General features: G+C 41.7%; 1 protein-coding gene across 1 annotated transcript; it reads right to left on the reverse strand.

Annotated features, from left to right (window-relative positions):
• Positions 1 to 12715: 12715 nt before the first annotated feature.
• On the reverse strand, positions 12716 to 17397 carry TPBG (trophoblast glycoprotein). The gene is made up of 2 exons (XM_085056439.1): positions 17233 to 17397; positions 12716 to 16814 (listed from the first exon to the last, which is right to left on the reverse strand). Exon 2 carries the CDS (start codon positions 16658 to 16660, stop codon positions 15539 to 15541), a length of 1122 nt encoding a protein of 373 aa, XP_084912565.1. The 5' UTR covers positions 16661 to 16814; positions 17233 to 17397; the 3' UTR covers positions 12716 to 15538.
• Positions 17398 to 18724: the final 1327 nt, after the last annotated feature.

The raw sequence follows: 18724 nt of genomic DNA on the forward strand, positions 1-18724 counted from the left end.
ACTGATGACTAGTCTTGGTTTGAAAACAAACCAGTGGGAGATCACAAGTCAAGATTGAAATTAAAAATAAGTGAAATAATACAAGGAAAAGCACTGACAAAGTCAGATACAACCTAACACCCTGTTTCCCTCCTGGGCAGGGCATCCCACAATGGGATGAGATAAGTCCATGAGTCACACGGTGGGTCCCTGATGGCCCATTGCCTGTCATGCGGGGTGGGCCATTAGCAAGTGATAATAGCTAACGGATGGCCCATTGCCTGTCATCCGGAGTGGGTGATAGCAGCTAATGGCCCACAGCTGGTGGTAATAGAATACTTAACTACATCAATATTGCAACCTAGGACATGACTAGTCTCCATCACTTATTTCACCACTTAAGAAAGGTTTCTGTATAGTATTTTGGAACTGAAATTACTATTTGTTCTAGACTTCTGCTCTGGAAATGCCATGAGAGGCTGCTTTGACAACGCAGAGCAATTAAGTACAAATATGGGCTACAGGATTATTGGGACAGTCATCAGTGAGACTTCCTGTTACCAAAATCCACATAGTGTTGAGTGAATGATCTAGCAGCTCACTGGAGCTACTGGACTGAGCCAAACACTTCCCTTTCTGCATGAGGAAGAAGTTCTTACTTGAAGACACTTTCCAGAAGGTGTCAAGTCTTGTCTTTCCAAATCACGGAGGGCACATGAAGCCACTCTGTGATTACATACCCTTACAATGCAATCACTACCTCACTTCATGGTTTTAACTGGCAGATCTCCACATAGACCAGACAAAGTAATTTGGCTTCAGACATTTAGGAGGATGATGTTTCCATGACCTTAAACACCTGTGAGCCATTCCAACCATTCCTCTCTTTGCCCCTGTCTACAAGACAGTGCCATAGCCCTCCTGCTAAAATGTTCAGTCACTTCCTTCAAAAGACAGCAAAAAAGATATGTCTATAGGAGCAAATCTGGGGCAAGACTCGAGTCACAGGAAGGAATTGTCCAAGGGAACAACTTGGCAAGCAGAGGGTTGTAGTTCTTTGAATTATTTTGCCTATTTCCTGAGCCAAAAGGTAAAATAACTACAAACTGTATTAGATGTTCTCTAAGTCACAATGTCCTAGAATAATTTCAGTCTTTCCTAAAGGGGTGTGTGTATGCATAATAACATATATCTGGCATATAAATTTGAAACATATCTGGGAAGCAAATTTGTATCATAATTTGATGAGCAAATCACATTCACTTTGGTGATGGAATTTTTAAGGATATTTACTTGAAGTACAAGATGAGCCTTAGGATTTACTGGGGCCTTTGGATGATATAGAAGTCTAAAAATCTGACATAAATCACATGATAAGAGGAGTGTATTAGTCTCATTCTACTAATGAAGTACTAACAATTGGGTTTAGCAGCTCATTGTATTAAACATCTTTTCTAGTGATGAGTTAGAAAAATTATGAGACCAATCACAATCTGCTCTCACAGAACAGATGTAAGTCAATCACCTGTCTCTCCAAGCCTTTCTCCCCACTCATGAATTAAAAAGTATCATTGATGCAACACGATCAGAAGCAGAATGTAGCTGAGCTATTTCAAGGCACCAGAGGCACAGTGTCCAAAGAAAGCACATCTACTTGTTTTCCTTTGGAGCAGAGTCAAAATTTACAAGACACAAAATGCTTGGGAAAACTATCCTCTACGTCCTGCTGCAGTGTGTTTAAGGCTCTTTTACTTGTAAAAACAATGCATTACTTTGTGAATTAGTTGCTCATATGTTCAGGACATGCTTATTTTGCTGGCCAGGAATATAAATAGCTTAGAGAAATCACCTGCTTGAAGTATTGGATACACCTTTCTGAGCTCTCAGCTACTTTCAGACACTCCACACGCAGATCCCACTGAAGCTGATTAATTACAACTCCATACACAGACTCAGACCTTGGGAAGTTCATCTCTTTTGAGAAGGGTAATGTAAGGTGGCCAGCTGGAAAAAAAAGGAGGAATGGAGCAGCTGCACACCTGCCATCCTCAAATGCCTGCTTACAAGTGCCGCTGTGTACTCAAAAGAGCTCAGTTCCAGCAGAGGATAAATATTTGTTACAGCTAACAGACATCTTTGCATAAAATTAGCACATTTGGAAGCATGTGAAAGAAAATAAATGAAAGAGAAGCAGTGCAGTGTTTACGTTACTTTGATACAAACACTTCAAAGCAAACTAGCCACAGTCCTTATGACTGACTGGGCCAGAGCATCCCTCAGAGGTTTCTACAAAGTCTCTTGCACAGACCTTTTTATCAATTTATATATTAAAAGAAAGCTCATGATAGGACTCACTGCTGTCCTCTTCCGCAGGGATTTTGCTATGAGCACAGGTGCTGTGCTGATGGACTGGGAACACCTGGCTGTCCCCAGAAAAGATGGCATGGCTGGGCTGGGCTTTGACAGAGAGCCTTGAGCAGGCACTGATAATATACACACAAGCAGAAAACCTGCTTCTGGTAAATTCTAAATCATAGGGATGATTTTATCCTCTTTTGCTGCGGTCTTTTCACAACCTAATTCTTATTCACTAAATACAATGTCCTTTTTGAATTATTTTTGTACCAGAGATCTGTCCTGTGTTAGTTTTTAAGTATTTTAAAAATTGTCATGGCAAAAAGGAAGGTATCTTTCTGCTGTTGTTGGTGTTGCACTTGACAGAGGCAGTCTCTCTGGCAGATTAAATTCTCTTGCTAAGAATTCTGCATTGCCACAGCTAGAATTCTTGTACACAAAGCAATACATTTAAAACCAACTTGGGAATCTCCACATTAAATTGGAGGCTTTCCTCCAGTTTGGCATGCAGTGTTTAGCTGTTTTAAGAAGAATTTTTAGGCCCACCTCAACTTTCCTCTTATAAAAATCTCTTTCCTGGCAGACGCCTCTTGTAATGCTAAGTACTTTCTACCTAAAAGGTACTATTTAGTCCATGGTAAGTATTGAAGGAGGAGGCTCAGGCATTTGGGGAATTTGTTACACTGTTCCGAAAGAACTGGTAGTGTTAAAGCAGTAAGTGTTATTGGAGAACTAAGAAAGAAAGTGCAGTTTATTAATCTGCACAGCATTACTATTATTTATTTATTATTTATTTGTAGTAGCATTTGAATGCTCCTGACAGAGAATAGCAACCCAGTGTGACAGGCAATGGGAAAATACACAACAGAGCTACTCCCTAGTCCAAAAAGATCACAAAAAAAAGATGTGTGGTGGCCAAGAAGGCCAGTGGCATCCTGGCCTGTGTCAGCAATAGTGTGGCCAGCAGGAGCAGGGCAGGGATTGTTCCCCTATGTACTCAGCACTGGTGAGGTCATGCCTCGAGTGCTATGTCCATTTCTGGGCCACTCACTACAAGGAGGACAGTGAGGTGCTGGAGCAAGTCCAGAGACGGGCAACGGAGCTGGGGAAGGGTCTGGAGTGCACATCCTGTGAGGAGTGGCTGAGAGAGCTGGGGGTGTTTAGCCAGTAAAGCTCATGGGTGACCTTATCATTGTGTGTACCCATCTGAAAGGAATTTGTAGCCAGGTGGGGGTTGATCTCTTCTCCCAGGCAGCCAGTGACAGGACAAGACGAAATGGCCTCAAGCTGCACTAGGGCAGACTCAGGTTGGACATCTTTATTCTCTCAATTTCTCCTCTACAAGGGTTGTCAAGAATTGGAATGGACTGCCCAGGGAAGTGGTGGAGTCACCATCTCTGGAAGTATTCAAGATAAAACTGGATGTGGCTCTCAGAGCTATGGTTTAATTGGCATGGTAGTGTTTGGTCAAAAGCTGGACCCAATGACCTTGGAGATCTTTTCCAACCTTCATGATTCTATGATTCTCTGATGGCATGTTTCTAAAAATATTGTTCCTAATGTAGGCAGAACACTTATATATTCCTCCTTTACAATACTTTATTGTTGAGTCATAAAGTCATGACCTCCATAAACTCCTCATTTTTGCACTATTCACAAGTTATGCTTTGTATTATCCACTAGTAAAAATAAAGTTTTGAATTAAATCAGGGTAAGTATTCTGCCTTTTCCCTCCCTTTTTCAAAGGTAGCCCTCTGTTACTACTTTGTTCTAACAGGAAACTGGCAACTGATGGGCTAAAGAGAGCTCCCTGAGTACCTAGCACAAATTGCACCCTAGAACATTTTTCCTGCCACTGCTAGAGCTCTGCCTCCCCAAGCAAATCTAAATTATCTCTGCCAAGAACAATTTATCCCCAGAGCTTGAGCAAATACCTCTGAAGCTCCTTTTCTCCTTATTGAAGTGCCCCAGGTCATACTGCAGATCACACATTGTTTTGAGTTTGGAATAAGTTTGGAGGTGCAGTCCTCCGCTGCAATCAGCCTGTTTTATGTCACTTTGCCAGTACAAAACAGTCACCAGGCCAAGATAACTGGCCACGAAAGGATCACTGGCAGTGTAGAGACACCAGATGCAGGAAGAGCAAAAAACCATTGCATGATGTCCCCCAGGTACTCCTTCACAATGGCTCCTGAGAGCTGTGAGGTGCTGGTGTAATGGGTGTAATGTGGAGGCCTCTTTCCTTTAGAGCCCAGCAAATGGGCAATCCAGGACAAAAGCAACACTGACTCTTACACCACCTTTCACAGAAGTGCCTTTGCTCCCCGATTGCATCTGAAGATGGAGACCCTTTCATGTCAGAGAAGCAGGATGTGACACCTGCACAATGTACTTGCCATACTGACACTCTCACAATGCATCAACACCCACTCTCCGGTTGACAAATTGTATCATCTCTTGGTAATTATCCTGTCGGTGTTTTGACAAGAAAATTCAAGAATACCCCAGTCCCTTGCTCTTTTTCTCTGAAGGCATACCATCAGAGACAGAGATATGCAGATTTTAAGGAGAAAAAAAGTGTCAAAATATTGGCAGCATCCTCATGCTGAAGGAGCAATAAAAACAAAGTGAAGGCAAGGGAGTATTTTGTGCTAAACTATTCACCCAGGATAGGCTTCTGTCTGACTGTCTTACAAGTTACAGAATTCAAAAGCTACTCAGAAGACTTAATAGATGCTAAAAATTGCCCTGCTAACCTGAACCTTCATTCCTGTTATCAAAAGTGTTTATTGCAAAGCTTACTGCAATAATTAGGTCTAAACTAGTAGACTCTATTTCTTTTATCTAAAAAAGTGAACGAAATGTAAATAGCTTTTAGTTAGCATTATTTGCAAAGGCCTGCCCATGAGATAAAACTGAAATATTAGTTTCCAGTGAGAATAGCATGTCCTTTATACAGGAAATGTGTTTTCACACATATCAAATATGCAAGAATTTTAAAATGTACTATATAAATGTGCTTGTGTATATATATGCATATATGTATAAATATTGAAAAGGCATAAGATTTATTTTCTTTGTGTCACTATGAGGTGAAGATATGAAGAGCAAAAGGGTATGGACATGTTTCCCCTCATCTTTTAAAGGCAATGAGAGCAATTCACAAGGTGACTAAATTGCATGTGCATCTCCAGTTTACCTTGTATTCCTCATGCACTTAACTGCAAAGCTCAGATCAGCACATGCTACATTTTGGCTCATGCAGACAAGACGTTAAAACAAACTCTGAGGTGCAAATATTCTTTATTAGGAAGGTAAGAGGATGAAATTCATGTCCTTTTAGCTCAATGGTGGGAAGCTGCTCAGTCCTAACAACACAGGCTACAGGAGAGGAGAGAGAAGAGAGGAGAAAAAAGAGAAAGAAGAGGATAGAGAGGAAGGGAGGGGAAGAGAAGAGGAGAGAGGGCAGAAGGGAGAGAGGAGAGTTCATGGGGTATTATGATGCCCACATTTGAGAGCTTTGCAGGATCCTTAGGGAGGGATTTTATTCACTGTGATGTACTTTAAAAACTTTTTTAATTGGTAGGACCTTTACTCATTTTTTCACTGTTTCTAAGCAATAATATTCTGTGCATTCCATCATGTTACCAAATTTATGCATGGCTGACCTTCTATTTCCAGATGCAAAATACAATTTTAAGAGTATTTATTGAATTCCTTAGGAAAGATGAACATCTTGGACTAAATTAAAGAGTAGAATAATGTACCCAACATTTTCTTCTAAAGCAGACAAAAAGCTTACTGCACAGGAGACAAAACTTTCTCCAAGCAGCAGGCTTTCCAGAGGAACTTACTCATTCAGGAGTTGGAGAATATCATAAAGCAAATCCACCTTTAAGTGCAAGGTGCTTTACGTTGCTTACGTCTTCTCTCAGAAACATAAGGCAAGACAGTGCGTAGAGTATCCCTCAGCCAGTGTACATGCTTCCTTCGGGAGGGAAGGAGAGAAAAACAAGCACTTCATGCATTACTGGAAGGTACAGAGTGCTGTGTAAAAACTACAGGAAGAAAATGTATAGCACATTCTGGCATTGGTACTTCCTAGTGACCTAGATTAAATGTTAATGCATGAATTAGCTCTGGCTCCAACAACACAGAATCCTGTAAAAACCTAAACAACCTTAAACTTCTGAAAGAAACCATACTATCTTCTACTGCATCACTATTGCTGCCTCATCCTTCTTCAGTAAGTGCAAAAAGAACTGTCATTACAGGAGATTTTTTGCTCTACCACCTTCCTTTCTTAAAGTTTGTTCTGTCAAAGGTTTTCCCTTTTCTACTTCTCCCTTTCACATGGCAGAATAATGGAAAATAAAATTGGGAGGGTCCTCAGTAGCACTGATGTACTATCCATTGATCCCCTCGTACTGAACATCCCCTCTGGAAATTTATGTGTTTTCACTGCCGAATGTATAACAATAAAAAAATATGTGAGGCAAATACATTTCTGTGACCAAACTTTCTTGAATTCTTATCAATAAGATCAGTAACTATTATTATTTTGAGAGACAAGATTTTTATCTATTAATTTGATTTACATTAACCGGTTCTTGTTTACTTCAATTTTCCTTCTAAACCACAGGGCAGACATACAGATTTCTGTGTATTAGTGCATAACGTGTATACAAAAAGCTAGAATGACTGGGGTGGACGTGGTGCTTCACACTGGTATCTGAAACCTTTTGGATACACTATATTCTGTATCAACTGCTAAATGCTATGCATAGTTTTTATAGCTCTCTACAGTGATTAATACTCAGTTTTGATTCTTTTCCTGCAGTTAAAATGATTCTAGCTGGTGAAAGCACTAGTACCATTTACTCTAAGCTGGTGCACCATTGCATCATATGTGTGTGTTTGAAATAGGTCACTTCAATTCATGTTACTCCGTGTCATTTATCAAATCCTATCTGCTATCTCTGTGATTTTGATTAGAAAAATTGCTAAAACTACAAAATCTAGAGAGCTTTATTAAGAACAACAGTAACCCCTACTGGATTGTGATTGTCTCCCTGGAAACCTAGGAGATAAAACACCTTACACTGCTTCGTGGAAAAGCCACCGTTCGCATAACTGTGATGAAGAACGAGTTATTGCTCTGCTTGCAATAAATTTCTGTGTCATCATTTCCTGGATTAAATTGGAAATCCTGCTGAATTTACACTTGAGCTTGCTGAAAGACATCTGTTCCTTGCAAACTCAAATTCAGAGATTTTTTTTTTTATTTACAGATAAGTTATGAAACCAGGCATATGCCAGCTAGTTTTTTCTGTTAAAAATTACAAGTACTAGAATATATTTCTTTGTATGCTTGAAGATAAGAGACTTCACATATGATTAATAGAAAAAAATTACCACAATCTGCTGAATGCAAGCCCTAAACTCATCGGAGTCCTGTTTGAGCACATTGGAGTGTGTGGGGAGCTGTAGGGAGGAGAAATCTGAGCAGAGGTACCACAAGCTATTGCAAAAGAAACCTCACAGGCTCGTTAAACAGCATCTATATCAGTACCACAAATTCAGCATTCCAGCTCTTTCTGCACATGTAGCATTTCTGACAAATCAAGAATATGTTAGCAGAGCTATTTTCAGTGACATTTTACTATCCTGTCAGAAAAGTTCAAGCACTGTTTCTGCAAGTTTTTTTCGAGACTATTGTCTCAAAATGAGATCTTGTTCATTACTGGAAATAGGAATCAGAGACTTCCTCTGGGCTACCACAGAACCTTTTTAGTAGGTTGAAAAGCTAAACATAAAGGGACAAACAGCAAAAGAGAAAACCTGAATGATCGACTGACAACAAATATAACCTTAATAATGAATCTGCTTGGTGATAAATACTGAGTATTTGATTTTATGCATGACCTGTTTCCTAGGAATTCTACCTTTGTTTACCAATGTGAAGTAATCAAGCTTGGTCACAATACAAAGGTGACGAACAAAAGTGATCTGAATTAGGGATGATTAAGTAAGCTGGAGAAGAGGAAGGATATTCTGGTTAGATGGTGTTACAGAGATTTTAATTTGAGAAATGACAGAGAGAGCAAAGACTGGGTTATTTCAAAAGTTCTTACAATTACTTATACTTTGTCTCAAGTGTATAGCAGACATCCACCTTTTCACATTAAAAATATTTTTGGTTTTGTTTTCACATTTCATTCAATTTACCTTAAAAAGAAAACCAGTGTAGTTTTCCAGAAGGTGTTAAAGAACTTTTGAAAATGAAACCCCTTTAAACTACTTTCAAAGCAGAACCCGACTGTGGCCACTTTGGAAAAGCTTTAGCACTCAGCACCAGTTTTTGTTAACTTGCTGCTTATTGTCACACTAGGCAAGCAGCAACATGAATCATGTCTTACATGCTTCTCACAGGCATGCCCACACCCTTTAGGCATTTAGGTCCTCTTTCCAATGTGTGGAAAAAACAGGCCTCTAAGCTAACCAACAGAATGTATAGGAGAGATGGTGTGCCTTGGGTTCTACTCCTCTTCTGTCCCCTATAGTTTTACATTATATTATTTGAATAATTTGAATATATATTAAATATTTATACATGTATTTGTGTGTATGCAAAATGCATATATGTACATATAAAAGAAAAGTTTTTGTTTTCTGATGTTTAAGAGTACTTAGTCCCTTCCAGGCTAACAAAAGCACCCACCTCTGAAAAGATGGAACTAGAAAATTACTGGGGTAAAACCCCTGACTTAAATGGATTTAATTGTGTAACTATCTGTAGGATTCGGTTACTCCTTATTCATGAGCTGTTAAGCAGAATGAATGAAGACACCTACCTGGAGAAGAAAACTGTCAGTGCAATAGCTTCTTCTTTTTCTTTTTCCATCTTCACAAGAAGCTTAAATTATTCAAATGCCTCAAAGTGGTGTTAGTTCATGACTGCTTACAGCATTCTTGCAATAAATGCTATTTTTCTCTTATTTTGCTGTTTCTCTACCATTACTTGATGAAATATACACTGAATCCTGTTGAAATGTCTATTTGATTTTAATAATGTCAATTTGACGAATGAGTTCTTTATTGTATACATGCCCCTGATGTCACACGAAGCTACCCTGGGCTTTGTCATAGAAGAGGATTTCCACTAGAACCAATGGAATACCCAAATTAAACTGTGGACAGATACAAAGACAGTTCAGTCCTGCGATAAAACTTAGGACAGATCAATCTGCCATGTGTAAAGCCAAACAACCTTCTGTGTTAACTGTCCTAAGAATGAGAAAAAAACAATAATAGCAAACAATTTAGACACAAAACTAAGTTATCAGCTATACTCCCGGGACAACCCCAAAAAATTGTTCCTACCTATTAAAATTTTGAACATCTGTATTAGCTATCTATTAGAAGATAAACCATCATCCTTCCCTTTGATTTCCATGAGGTTACAATACAAATAATTGCATTAGAAGAAATTGCAGGGATAAAAGTTTGCCAACTTAATGCTTTTTTGTACCACTCTGATTTTCACCCTTCATTCTTTGTTTCAGGAGCATTTTTCCTTAATAGTTCCATCAGTAATAAGCATGCCTCTGTATTTCATTATGTAAATATGTATTTGAAGACTTTAAAACACAGTCTGATCTGGTAATTAAAAATCTGAAAATACATTACTGTTAAATTTAGAACTGGCACCTAACTTGAAAATTAATACCACATATAACCACAAAAGCTATCAAATTATGTCCAAAATAACAAGAACAATTAAAACACAATCCCTTATATTCACTGGCCAAATTTCTTTCTAAATAAATCAATCAGGCTAACTATATGGACTTTGCTTTTTCACTATTCTATCACGCAAATTCATAGCCCAATCATCAATCTGGGCTAAAAAGAATACAACTACACTTTTAGTAAAAACCTCATTATCTGTAAGAATTTATAGTAATAAAATCAACAGAATGAACATATAACATTTATAAGCAATCCGGTAAATATTTTATTGGGGTTTTCCTCAAGAATATTTTTAATTAGGAAACCAAACTTCAATCAGAAAACGTTACAGCTGTTTCTTGCACATCTAACATTCCTGTAACAGTGAAACATTCTAGAAAACAAGATTTCCAGCATTTTCATCACTTTATGTACTGAAATACTGCTAATTTATTCAGATGCTTTCATGCATAATTACTAGAAACACAAATCTGTTATTTTGCTAGTCTATCATCAGATAGGAAAAGCTATCTAACGAATATTTTGAAAAATAGAAATAATTGCAAATATTAAATTATTAACTGTACCTTGAATATGCTGTCTAAAGTACTGGTTTAATTTCCTTAATAGTTTGTTTTTTCTATTTAGGCTAACATTGGGAATGCAAAGCCTGATTTCCAGCTTTGCCTACGCAACAGATGACTTCTGGCATAGCAAGGTTTTCCAAGGATGTGACAACACATAAATTGTAACACAGTTGAGAAAGTGAAAGTCCTTTTTAAGGACATACTTATACTGCAAACCTGTATTCTTCCTTCTAAAGGCTTGGTGGGGTTTTTTCAAAGTGGGAGAGAAGTGCTGCCGGGTTTATTGTGTTGGTACAAAGCATCACTTTTCTGTTACTGCTGTACTGACTCAGGAAGCTAACAGAGTACACTTCTGTATCACCAAAGGACCCTCAGCACCCACATGGATTGTCTCTTTTCTGAGTGAAGTATCTGATAAATGCTGCACTCTCCAAATGTTCTGTTTTCTATCTACTCTGTTTCTTTACTGGGCTTTTATTGTTTGATTTCAAGCCAAGGTCCTTGCCACTTGCAAGCAGCACATTTGCAAAAAAAAGGATTACTAAGTTATGGGCCTGATCTGGTCACTATTAAATCAGCAGGCACTGAATTAAATTCAATCTTCTATTATATTCCACATGAAACTCACACGTGCTTTGCAAATATTCTAAGATGGGATGCCACTTGTTAACAATATGTTTCTATTTATAGCAATATGAAGAAATTAGAGCTCTATCTATAAAAATGACCAGAACATAATGGACAGATTCAATCAGGAATTGTTCCTGCCCATAGCATTGTGACTTCCAGTGCTGACCCATTAGGAAGAGATACCTCTCTTTCCTTTACAAGCTTCTTCCTTCCACTTTCTCTCATAGAATATAAAAGTCATTTGGAAGCTTGAAACCAAAACATTTGTCTTACCAAATGCTATTTTCCTTCATCATATGCTGAGAATGAATGGTTCTTCTTAAACATTCAGCTGCTAAAGAGAAAGAAAAAGTGCATATCAAATTTTCATTCTGTCCACTTTGACAAAGGCTCCTTTCCACATTAAGGCTTAAAGGGAAATAAAGATGCTAAACCTCACAATATAGGTGCAGTCAGACTGATTTCTCTACCTGTGCAGATTCATGACACTCTTTTTAATGGATTTCTTGAGAAAATGAGGCAAAAAAGAAATTATGCAGATGCAGAAAGACTGGAGTATACTACAGGGAAAATGCTAGAATAATGAGAGTGGGGATCCTAGTGCAGTCATATCTTGAATAATTTTCCATGCCTGTTTTCAGTGACATCTCAGTCAACAACAGAATATGGGTCTGAACAGACTGCTCCACTTGCTGCCATGTCACTGGGGATTGTTGCCACTGCTTAAAAGGTAAATTACCCTGAATGAAAAGATTTAAAGCAATTGTTGCAAAACTTCAAACCACTTCTTGGATGTCAAAATTATTGGTAATAATATGGCTTGGTGAAATAAAAATTATCTAATGAAATAAAAATTATCTAATATAAAGCTATGTTGGTTAAAGGAAGATTTGGGGAATTTTCTTACCTGGCAACAGCAGTTATCCGAAGTGTTTTAAGAAAATATATTAAAATTACATCAATTCCTTGTGATATTTTTTAAAGAAAATTTTGTTACAACTAAAACTAATTTTAAGAAAGCAGCTAAACCTTGGAAAAACAATTCTTTCTGCTTCTTAGCTGTGCAGCCCTTCATGAAGATTTGCCCACCACTTTAGTCGGGATGTTTTTCAATGACAACTGTGTCATGCAGAACTTTGGGGATTTATGTATACAAAACATATTTTAGAGGCATTTAGTACTGCATGTGTTTTATTGAAGAATGAACGAATGAATAAAACAGCCTTGTTAATAACTAAGCTGCTCTGGAAATAGCAGTCAATTGGAATCTCAGCTGTCAAAGCAGAATAGGATTATAAAATGTGCTTCAGAAGAACCTTGAAACTAATGATATTTTAAATGTTTAGTTTTTAACCACATTCCAAAGTAGTGTGAGAGTTATGTGTCTTCTGAGGACCACTGTTAATTATTTTGTAAAAGAAAAGCAAAACAAATTTCAAGCACTGTTTATGGAAGGGAATTTAAGATCAAATAATGCATTGTACAAAACACCAAAGCATTCACTGTTGATCAAACACTGTAGGGGAGCATTATCCAACACAACACTGTCACATGCTAAATGTTACATCCTAATAAATACACAGATAAGCAAATGACAAAAATTATTTTAAAGTAGCTGTCACCAGATATCTAATAAATTTCTATTACATTGACTAAGATACAAAAATAATAGCAATAATAATCTTTTGAATAATATTTGTAGTAACAGTAGCAACAGTTACACTTGCCCACTATACAAATACTCGCTCCATTGGTAAGAGACTGCAATTAAAGTCATTGCCTGTCCTTACACAGCTCTACAAATGCACGGCTGTTACATTAACACATCACGGATAATTGCTTTTAATGTAGTTACTTTAAAGTATCTGTTAACAAAACTCAGGAAATTGCCCAAGAAATGGCTTGGTTTGCACATATTTTATCTATTATATTACAGGAGCATCTTAAGCAAGGATGATGCTCTACTCTTCTTGGCACTGTACAAGGTAAGTGCAAGTTGATAATATCCAGAATAACCGATACAACAAAGCACACTGCATAGCTACTGTAAATTCTAGCTTCTTACATAAACTATCTGATGTATACCAAGCATGAACGGCTTGCATAGTGGCACAGTAATAGTTCTTCACACAGGGGTTTTCACACTATCCTTAAAATATGGGCAATTAATATTCAGACGGGCAGTCTGCTTTATAAGAATCCACAAACTTAATTCATATGCTGTTAACCAGATATTGCTCATACATTTAAATTACAGCAGGAGAAATATGCTACCACTTAATTTACATTAATTGCAAAATATACTAATTTACAAAACATTAAATGTACTTAATATCCATTCTTTTTTTGCTTTTGAGGGTAAATGCATGTAAGTACATTAAAAAATCACTGCTATTAAACAAATCCAATTTAAAGCAATAGAAAATTAGTCTAAAGCAAGCTGTGCTACTTGCTTTGCCTGAATTTGCAAGGAGATGAAAAATGCTTTTGAATAATACTGATGCCCAAAATAGATTATATTTCTTCTGATACTTTAAAGATCATTTTATATTTATGAGCTCTTACCAAATGTATACATTTATGAGAAAACTGTCACTTTTAAAAGCAAAAGGAATTAGCCAGCAATTCATAAAATTTGAGAGATGCTCAACTGCTTCAAGTAACAGTGACCATGGAAAAAGCTCCACAGATAACTGATATATATCAAGTCACATCACAGTTTTACAGCTGGTGTATTTTTTTGTCATTAAGAAACTATAAATAGATTAGAAAAAGTGCACTAATTATTGGCAGCCACTGGAAGGTTCTTGCCAACCCTTCTATACGTCATCAGAATTGCATCTTAAATTATGCATTTTAAAGGGTTTGTTTGCATGCTTTATCTATTTACAAGAAAATGCATTCCCAAGCAAGTAGTAGCAACACACTACACTGACGTGCACCTGTTAAATGCATTAAGATTAATGTAAAGTTCCATCAAGTTACTGGATGTAGATCGCTACAGAACTTCACAAGTACTGAGACCTTAAAAAGGAAACAGCAATCTAATAAATGCTGTAGTGATGTACAAGCCTAGAGCTTGCCAACCGCACGACTGAGCTGCATTTAATTTAGTTCAGGACACGTAAGTATGGTTTTTTATAAAAAGCAATTCCATTCAGGTAAAATTTTCTTTAGCTTACCAACTCCACAATTTAATTTGATTTTTTTTTTTGTTTGGTAGAGAAGACCTTATGAAAATTCTATTAGCTTGTACCTTCCCAGGAAAATGGACCCTAGCATCTGTCTTGACATTACGCAGGTGCTTTCAGAGAGCAGTCTGGGGGGTTTGTGCCAAGTGAAACTGCTCTTGTTGTTTAATTCTCAGTGAAATTAAGCTCAATGTAATTATCCTAGCATATATCACAAAATTGTCAAACATTTATGCCTCCAAGCTACACATTTGTATAAAATTTTATTCATATTACTACTGCAGGGTTATTACTTCAGAGACTATAGCGCTATTCACATTCTTAGATGTCCATACTTTTCTCATTGAACAGCAAACACAACAGTTCTTGTAAGACTGTTTATTGGATTTAACAGTTCAGATTGAGTTAGATAGAGTTTAGACGCAGTTTGTATAAAAAATTGTCAAGTCACGTAAACTGCAATCAAAAATAACTACAAAATAGTAAGAGACTCACTGAGATCATAAATTTCCTAACATGTAAAACTATACAGTATCTGTGCATGCTTGCTATTTGATTTCCTTTTGAAGAGCTGTTATAATAAGTTTGCTTGATTTTTAAAATCTCAAGATAATCTAAGAAATGTAATTATAGCATCTCAATTCAGATATACAGGATCAAAACTGGCACAGAGGAACGTAACATTTTTTCCCAAAAAGTTGAGGCAGCTTTTGTTGAATTGCGTCTGCATCAGTAAACGTTTTATAAACTCTGGCGGCTTTGGATCATCAGAGAGAATCTTTTATTTCTTTTGCCACCTTGAAAAAAAATTTTCCACAAGTGCAGACAGGTAAGGAGGAAAATAAGTAGCAGCTTGATTCCTACATACAGCTGAACACCATGCTCAGCTGGCCAGTGTCTCAAAAGAAAAATGAACTTGACATCAGTTCAAGGCATATGCCCCTCAAGTTACAAGCATGTCTGAGACTTTTCAGGGGAGACGGAAGCAAGCATGAGAGTAAAGCATAAGTCTAGCTTTCATGCATAGGTACTTTGCTCTGCCCTGCATTCGGGGGGGGCATTTCGTCAGACATCCGAGTTGGAGCTGAGGTTTGTTAACCTGGGGTCTGCATTGATCTCGTATCTGTAGTGGTAGCCCTCCATGTGATCCCTACAGGCATCTCTGATGTTGTGCATCCACTTTTTGATTCCTTTTCGGTTCAAGTACAAAACTAGGAGGAATATGGCCCCAATGAGAGCCAAGACTATCCCCAGGAAGACGTATGAAGTCTGTAGCTGGGAAGGTAGGTCTGTGGGCATGGAGCAGTTCAGGTCCGAGCTGTTTATCTTCAGCAGGACTTTGCCCAACATCTTGTCAGGGGAGGCACAGGTCAGGGCTTCTTTGCCCTCCACCTGGTCGCTCTCCTTGAGCCAGGCCACCAGGTCCTCGATGGCACAGTCACAGACCCAGGTGTTGTGGCCCAGGACGATGTGCCGGAGTGCGGGCAGGCTGCGGAACTGGGCCAGGGTGCTGTTCCACAGCACACCCAGGGAGTTGTCGCTGAGGTTGAGGCTCTGCAGCTGGCCCAGCCCCTGGAAAGAGACATTTCGCAGGCCCACCAGGGAGTTGTTGCTGAGGTCCAGCTGCCGCAGGGCCGGCAGGGCAGTGAACATGCCGGCGGGCAGCAGCAGCAGCCCGTTGTCGGCCAGCTCCAGGCGGCTGAGGTTGCGCAGGGCCCCGGACTGCAGCAGGGCAGCCAGGCTGAGCAGGACGCCGTGGTCGCGCAGGGCCCCGCGGAGCGCCAGCTCCTCCAGCGGGCTGCCGCCCTCCCCGAAGGCCTGCGGGCTGAAGGAGACCAGCGCGTTGCCGCTGAGGTCCAGCTGCCGCAGGGCGGGCAGGGCGAGGGCGCCGGCCTCCACGTCCCGCAGGTGGTTGCCGCTGAGGTTGAGGGAAGCGAGGTCGGGCAGGCGTTGCGCGGGGAAGGCGCCTGCCGGCAGGTGGGTCAGGGGGTTGCCGGTGATGAAGAGGCTGCGCACGTAGGGCGGCAGGTCGGGGGGCACCACCGTCAGGTTCCTGTTCACGCACTTCACCGTCTTGGCCGGCTCCGAGCACTCGCAGAGGGCCGGGCAGCCGGCGGGCTGCGCCGAGCAGCAGCTCAGCAGGATGGGCAGCAGCAGCCCCAGGCAGAGCGCGCCGCGCCCCGGCATCGCGCCCGGCCCGGCCCCGCACGCAACTTTTCCCTCCGGGCGCCTTCGGCTCCGGGCGGCGCGGCGAGGCGGGGGCCGGCTCCGGGAAGCCCTTTCTTCGGGGGCAGGCGTTTCCCCTCGGGGGCTAGCTCCGCTCCGCTTCCCGCAGAGAGACCTGCGGCAGGGGAGGAAACGAAGACGGCAGCGGCGGGGCGGCGCGGCTCCGCTTGCCCGCGCCCACCCGCCCTCCCCCGGCCCGCGTCTCGTCCCCCGCCCCCGATACGCGGCTCGCCCGGCTGGCTCCGGCCCCGCGGCAGAACACGCGGAGGAACAAGTTTTCACCGACTTCCAGCTTACGCCGCCACCTTCCCACCCGGCCGTCGACTCCACCGCCGTAGCACGGAGGGGAAGAGGAGGGTCTAACCCGCCACCGCCCACCGTGTCCCGCGGCTCCCCACCTGCCGTCCCTGCACCGGGGCTCTTCCCCTCTGCTCCGCGCCACGGCCGCTACAGCCTCCCTTCCCCAAAACCGGCCCCGGAGCGCAGCGGGGCCGAGCCCGAGCCCCAGCCCGGTCCCGGACCTCGTCCCTCACCTCCCGCCCCGCGGGCTGCACAAACTCCGCCGGAGCTCGCCGCCGACTGCCCCCAGCCCCGCCGCCAACTCCGCGCCCACCCTCGCCGCGCCTGGCCCTGCCTCCGCTGGCAGGAGAAACCAAGCGCCGCCCGGCCAGGGGGAGCCACCGCCCGCGCCCCGCCCGGCTCCCGCCCGCCGCCCCCGCGCTCCAGCTCTGCCGCCGCTGCCGGGCTGCCTCGCCCGGGAGTCCGCGGGAGGGACCGCTCGGCGTCCCGTCCCCCTCCTCCCCCGGCCCAGGTGGTGCCGCCTGAGACTCACCTCGCCGCCGAGCGGGGCCGCGCCATGTGGAGCTGCGGCATGCGCTGCTTCAGCGCGGTTCGCTCGGCGCGGAGCTCCCGCCCGCCTGGCGAAGGGAGAGCCCCGTGGTCCGCTCCCCGCCTCGCAGAGTGCTGCCCTACTCGTGCTGCCCCGAGGCGGCTGCTGGGCGCCGCTCCCCGCCGCTTCCGCGATGGGCGCGCTCAGGCCAGCGGCAGGATGGGGATTCCCGGGGATGCTGCTGGCGGCCACTGCTCCCGCCCGTCTACCCAAGGAGCGCGTTTCGGGAGAGGAGGGAACAACAGCAGTCACAAAATACACCGAGTGAGTCCCAAAGCTAAAGCAAAAAAAGAAATCCCCAACCAAAATAACACCATTTAAACTCGTCGGGAACTTTAGAGGTCCTAACATAAGTAATGATTTTTAAGAAGAGAAAAGGATCTGCAAATTGACGACTCAAGACTGAGATTTAAATTTTGTTATGGTGCAGAAAAGCCTTAGTACTTGCCTGGATGTAAAATACCTACCAGCTTCATTCTCTATGGCTGTCCCAGAACCGTCCTGGCGGGGCTGAACAATCTGGGTGTTAAAAATGCTGGTTTGCAACTAACTCCCATACGTTACCCCACTGAGGGGGTATTTGAGGAAGTTGTGCATGGTGTGAGCTGTCTTGTGGGCTGTATTTGGCTACTGGTCCCTAGAAAGTGATTAAGATCATTAAATAACATCTAATTAACCCCAAAGAGCTACTAGTGTATACAAATAACCAGTTTCAGCAATGTGAAACAGAACATTTTGAGGGGCTGACTGCTTTGGGCTTTCCTTAACCTTCTGTTGACTGCCTACGCAAGATTTCCTTCTCCCCGTATGTCAGAGTTAGAATCCTTCTGCTTTCGTGATAAACTATGTTCCTTTTTCTGGTAAAGTCAGCAGGAATCTTAGAGCTGCCAAAAGCCATAGGGGAAATGAGCAGATGAATCCAGTATGAAGTCTTGATAAAATCAGCCCCAGAATCTGGAGGATAATGAACTTCAATACCAGTTTCTGTAGTATTGTTCTCCTCTCTCTAGCTCGACAGTGGTGCTACGGTGCAGAGAAGTCTGGGGTTGGGGTGACAGACAAGGGCTGTCCAGCTGAAAGACCAGCGTGCTCTTTACATGAAGATTACGGAGTGGCTGAAGTAATAGTGATACAAA

The sequence above is a fragment of the Lichenostomus cassidix genome, chromosome 3 (assembly GCF_008360975.1).
Source record: "Lichenostomus cassidix isolate B80296 chromosome 3, HeHo_3.0, whole genome shotgun sequence".
Classification (NCBI taxonomy): domain Eukaryota; kingdom Metazoa; phylum Chordata; class Aves; order Passeriformes; family Meliphagidae; genus Lichenostomus; species Lichenostomus cassidix.

Excerpts from the sequence above, each read along its gene's own strand:
- TPBG (XM_085056439.1), bottom strand. The coding sequence starts at position 16,660 with ATGCCGGGGCGCGGCGCGCTCTGCCTGGGGCTGCTGCTGCCCATCCTG.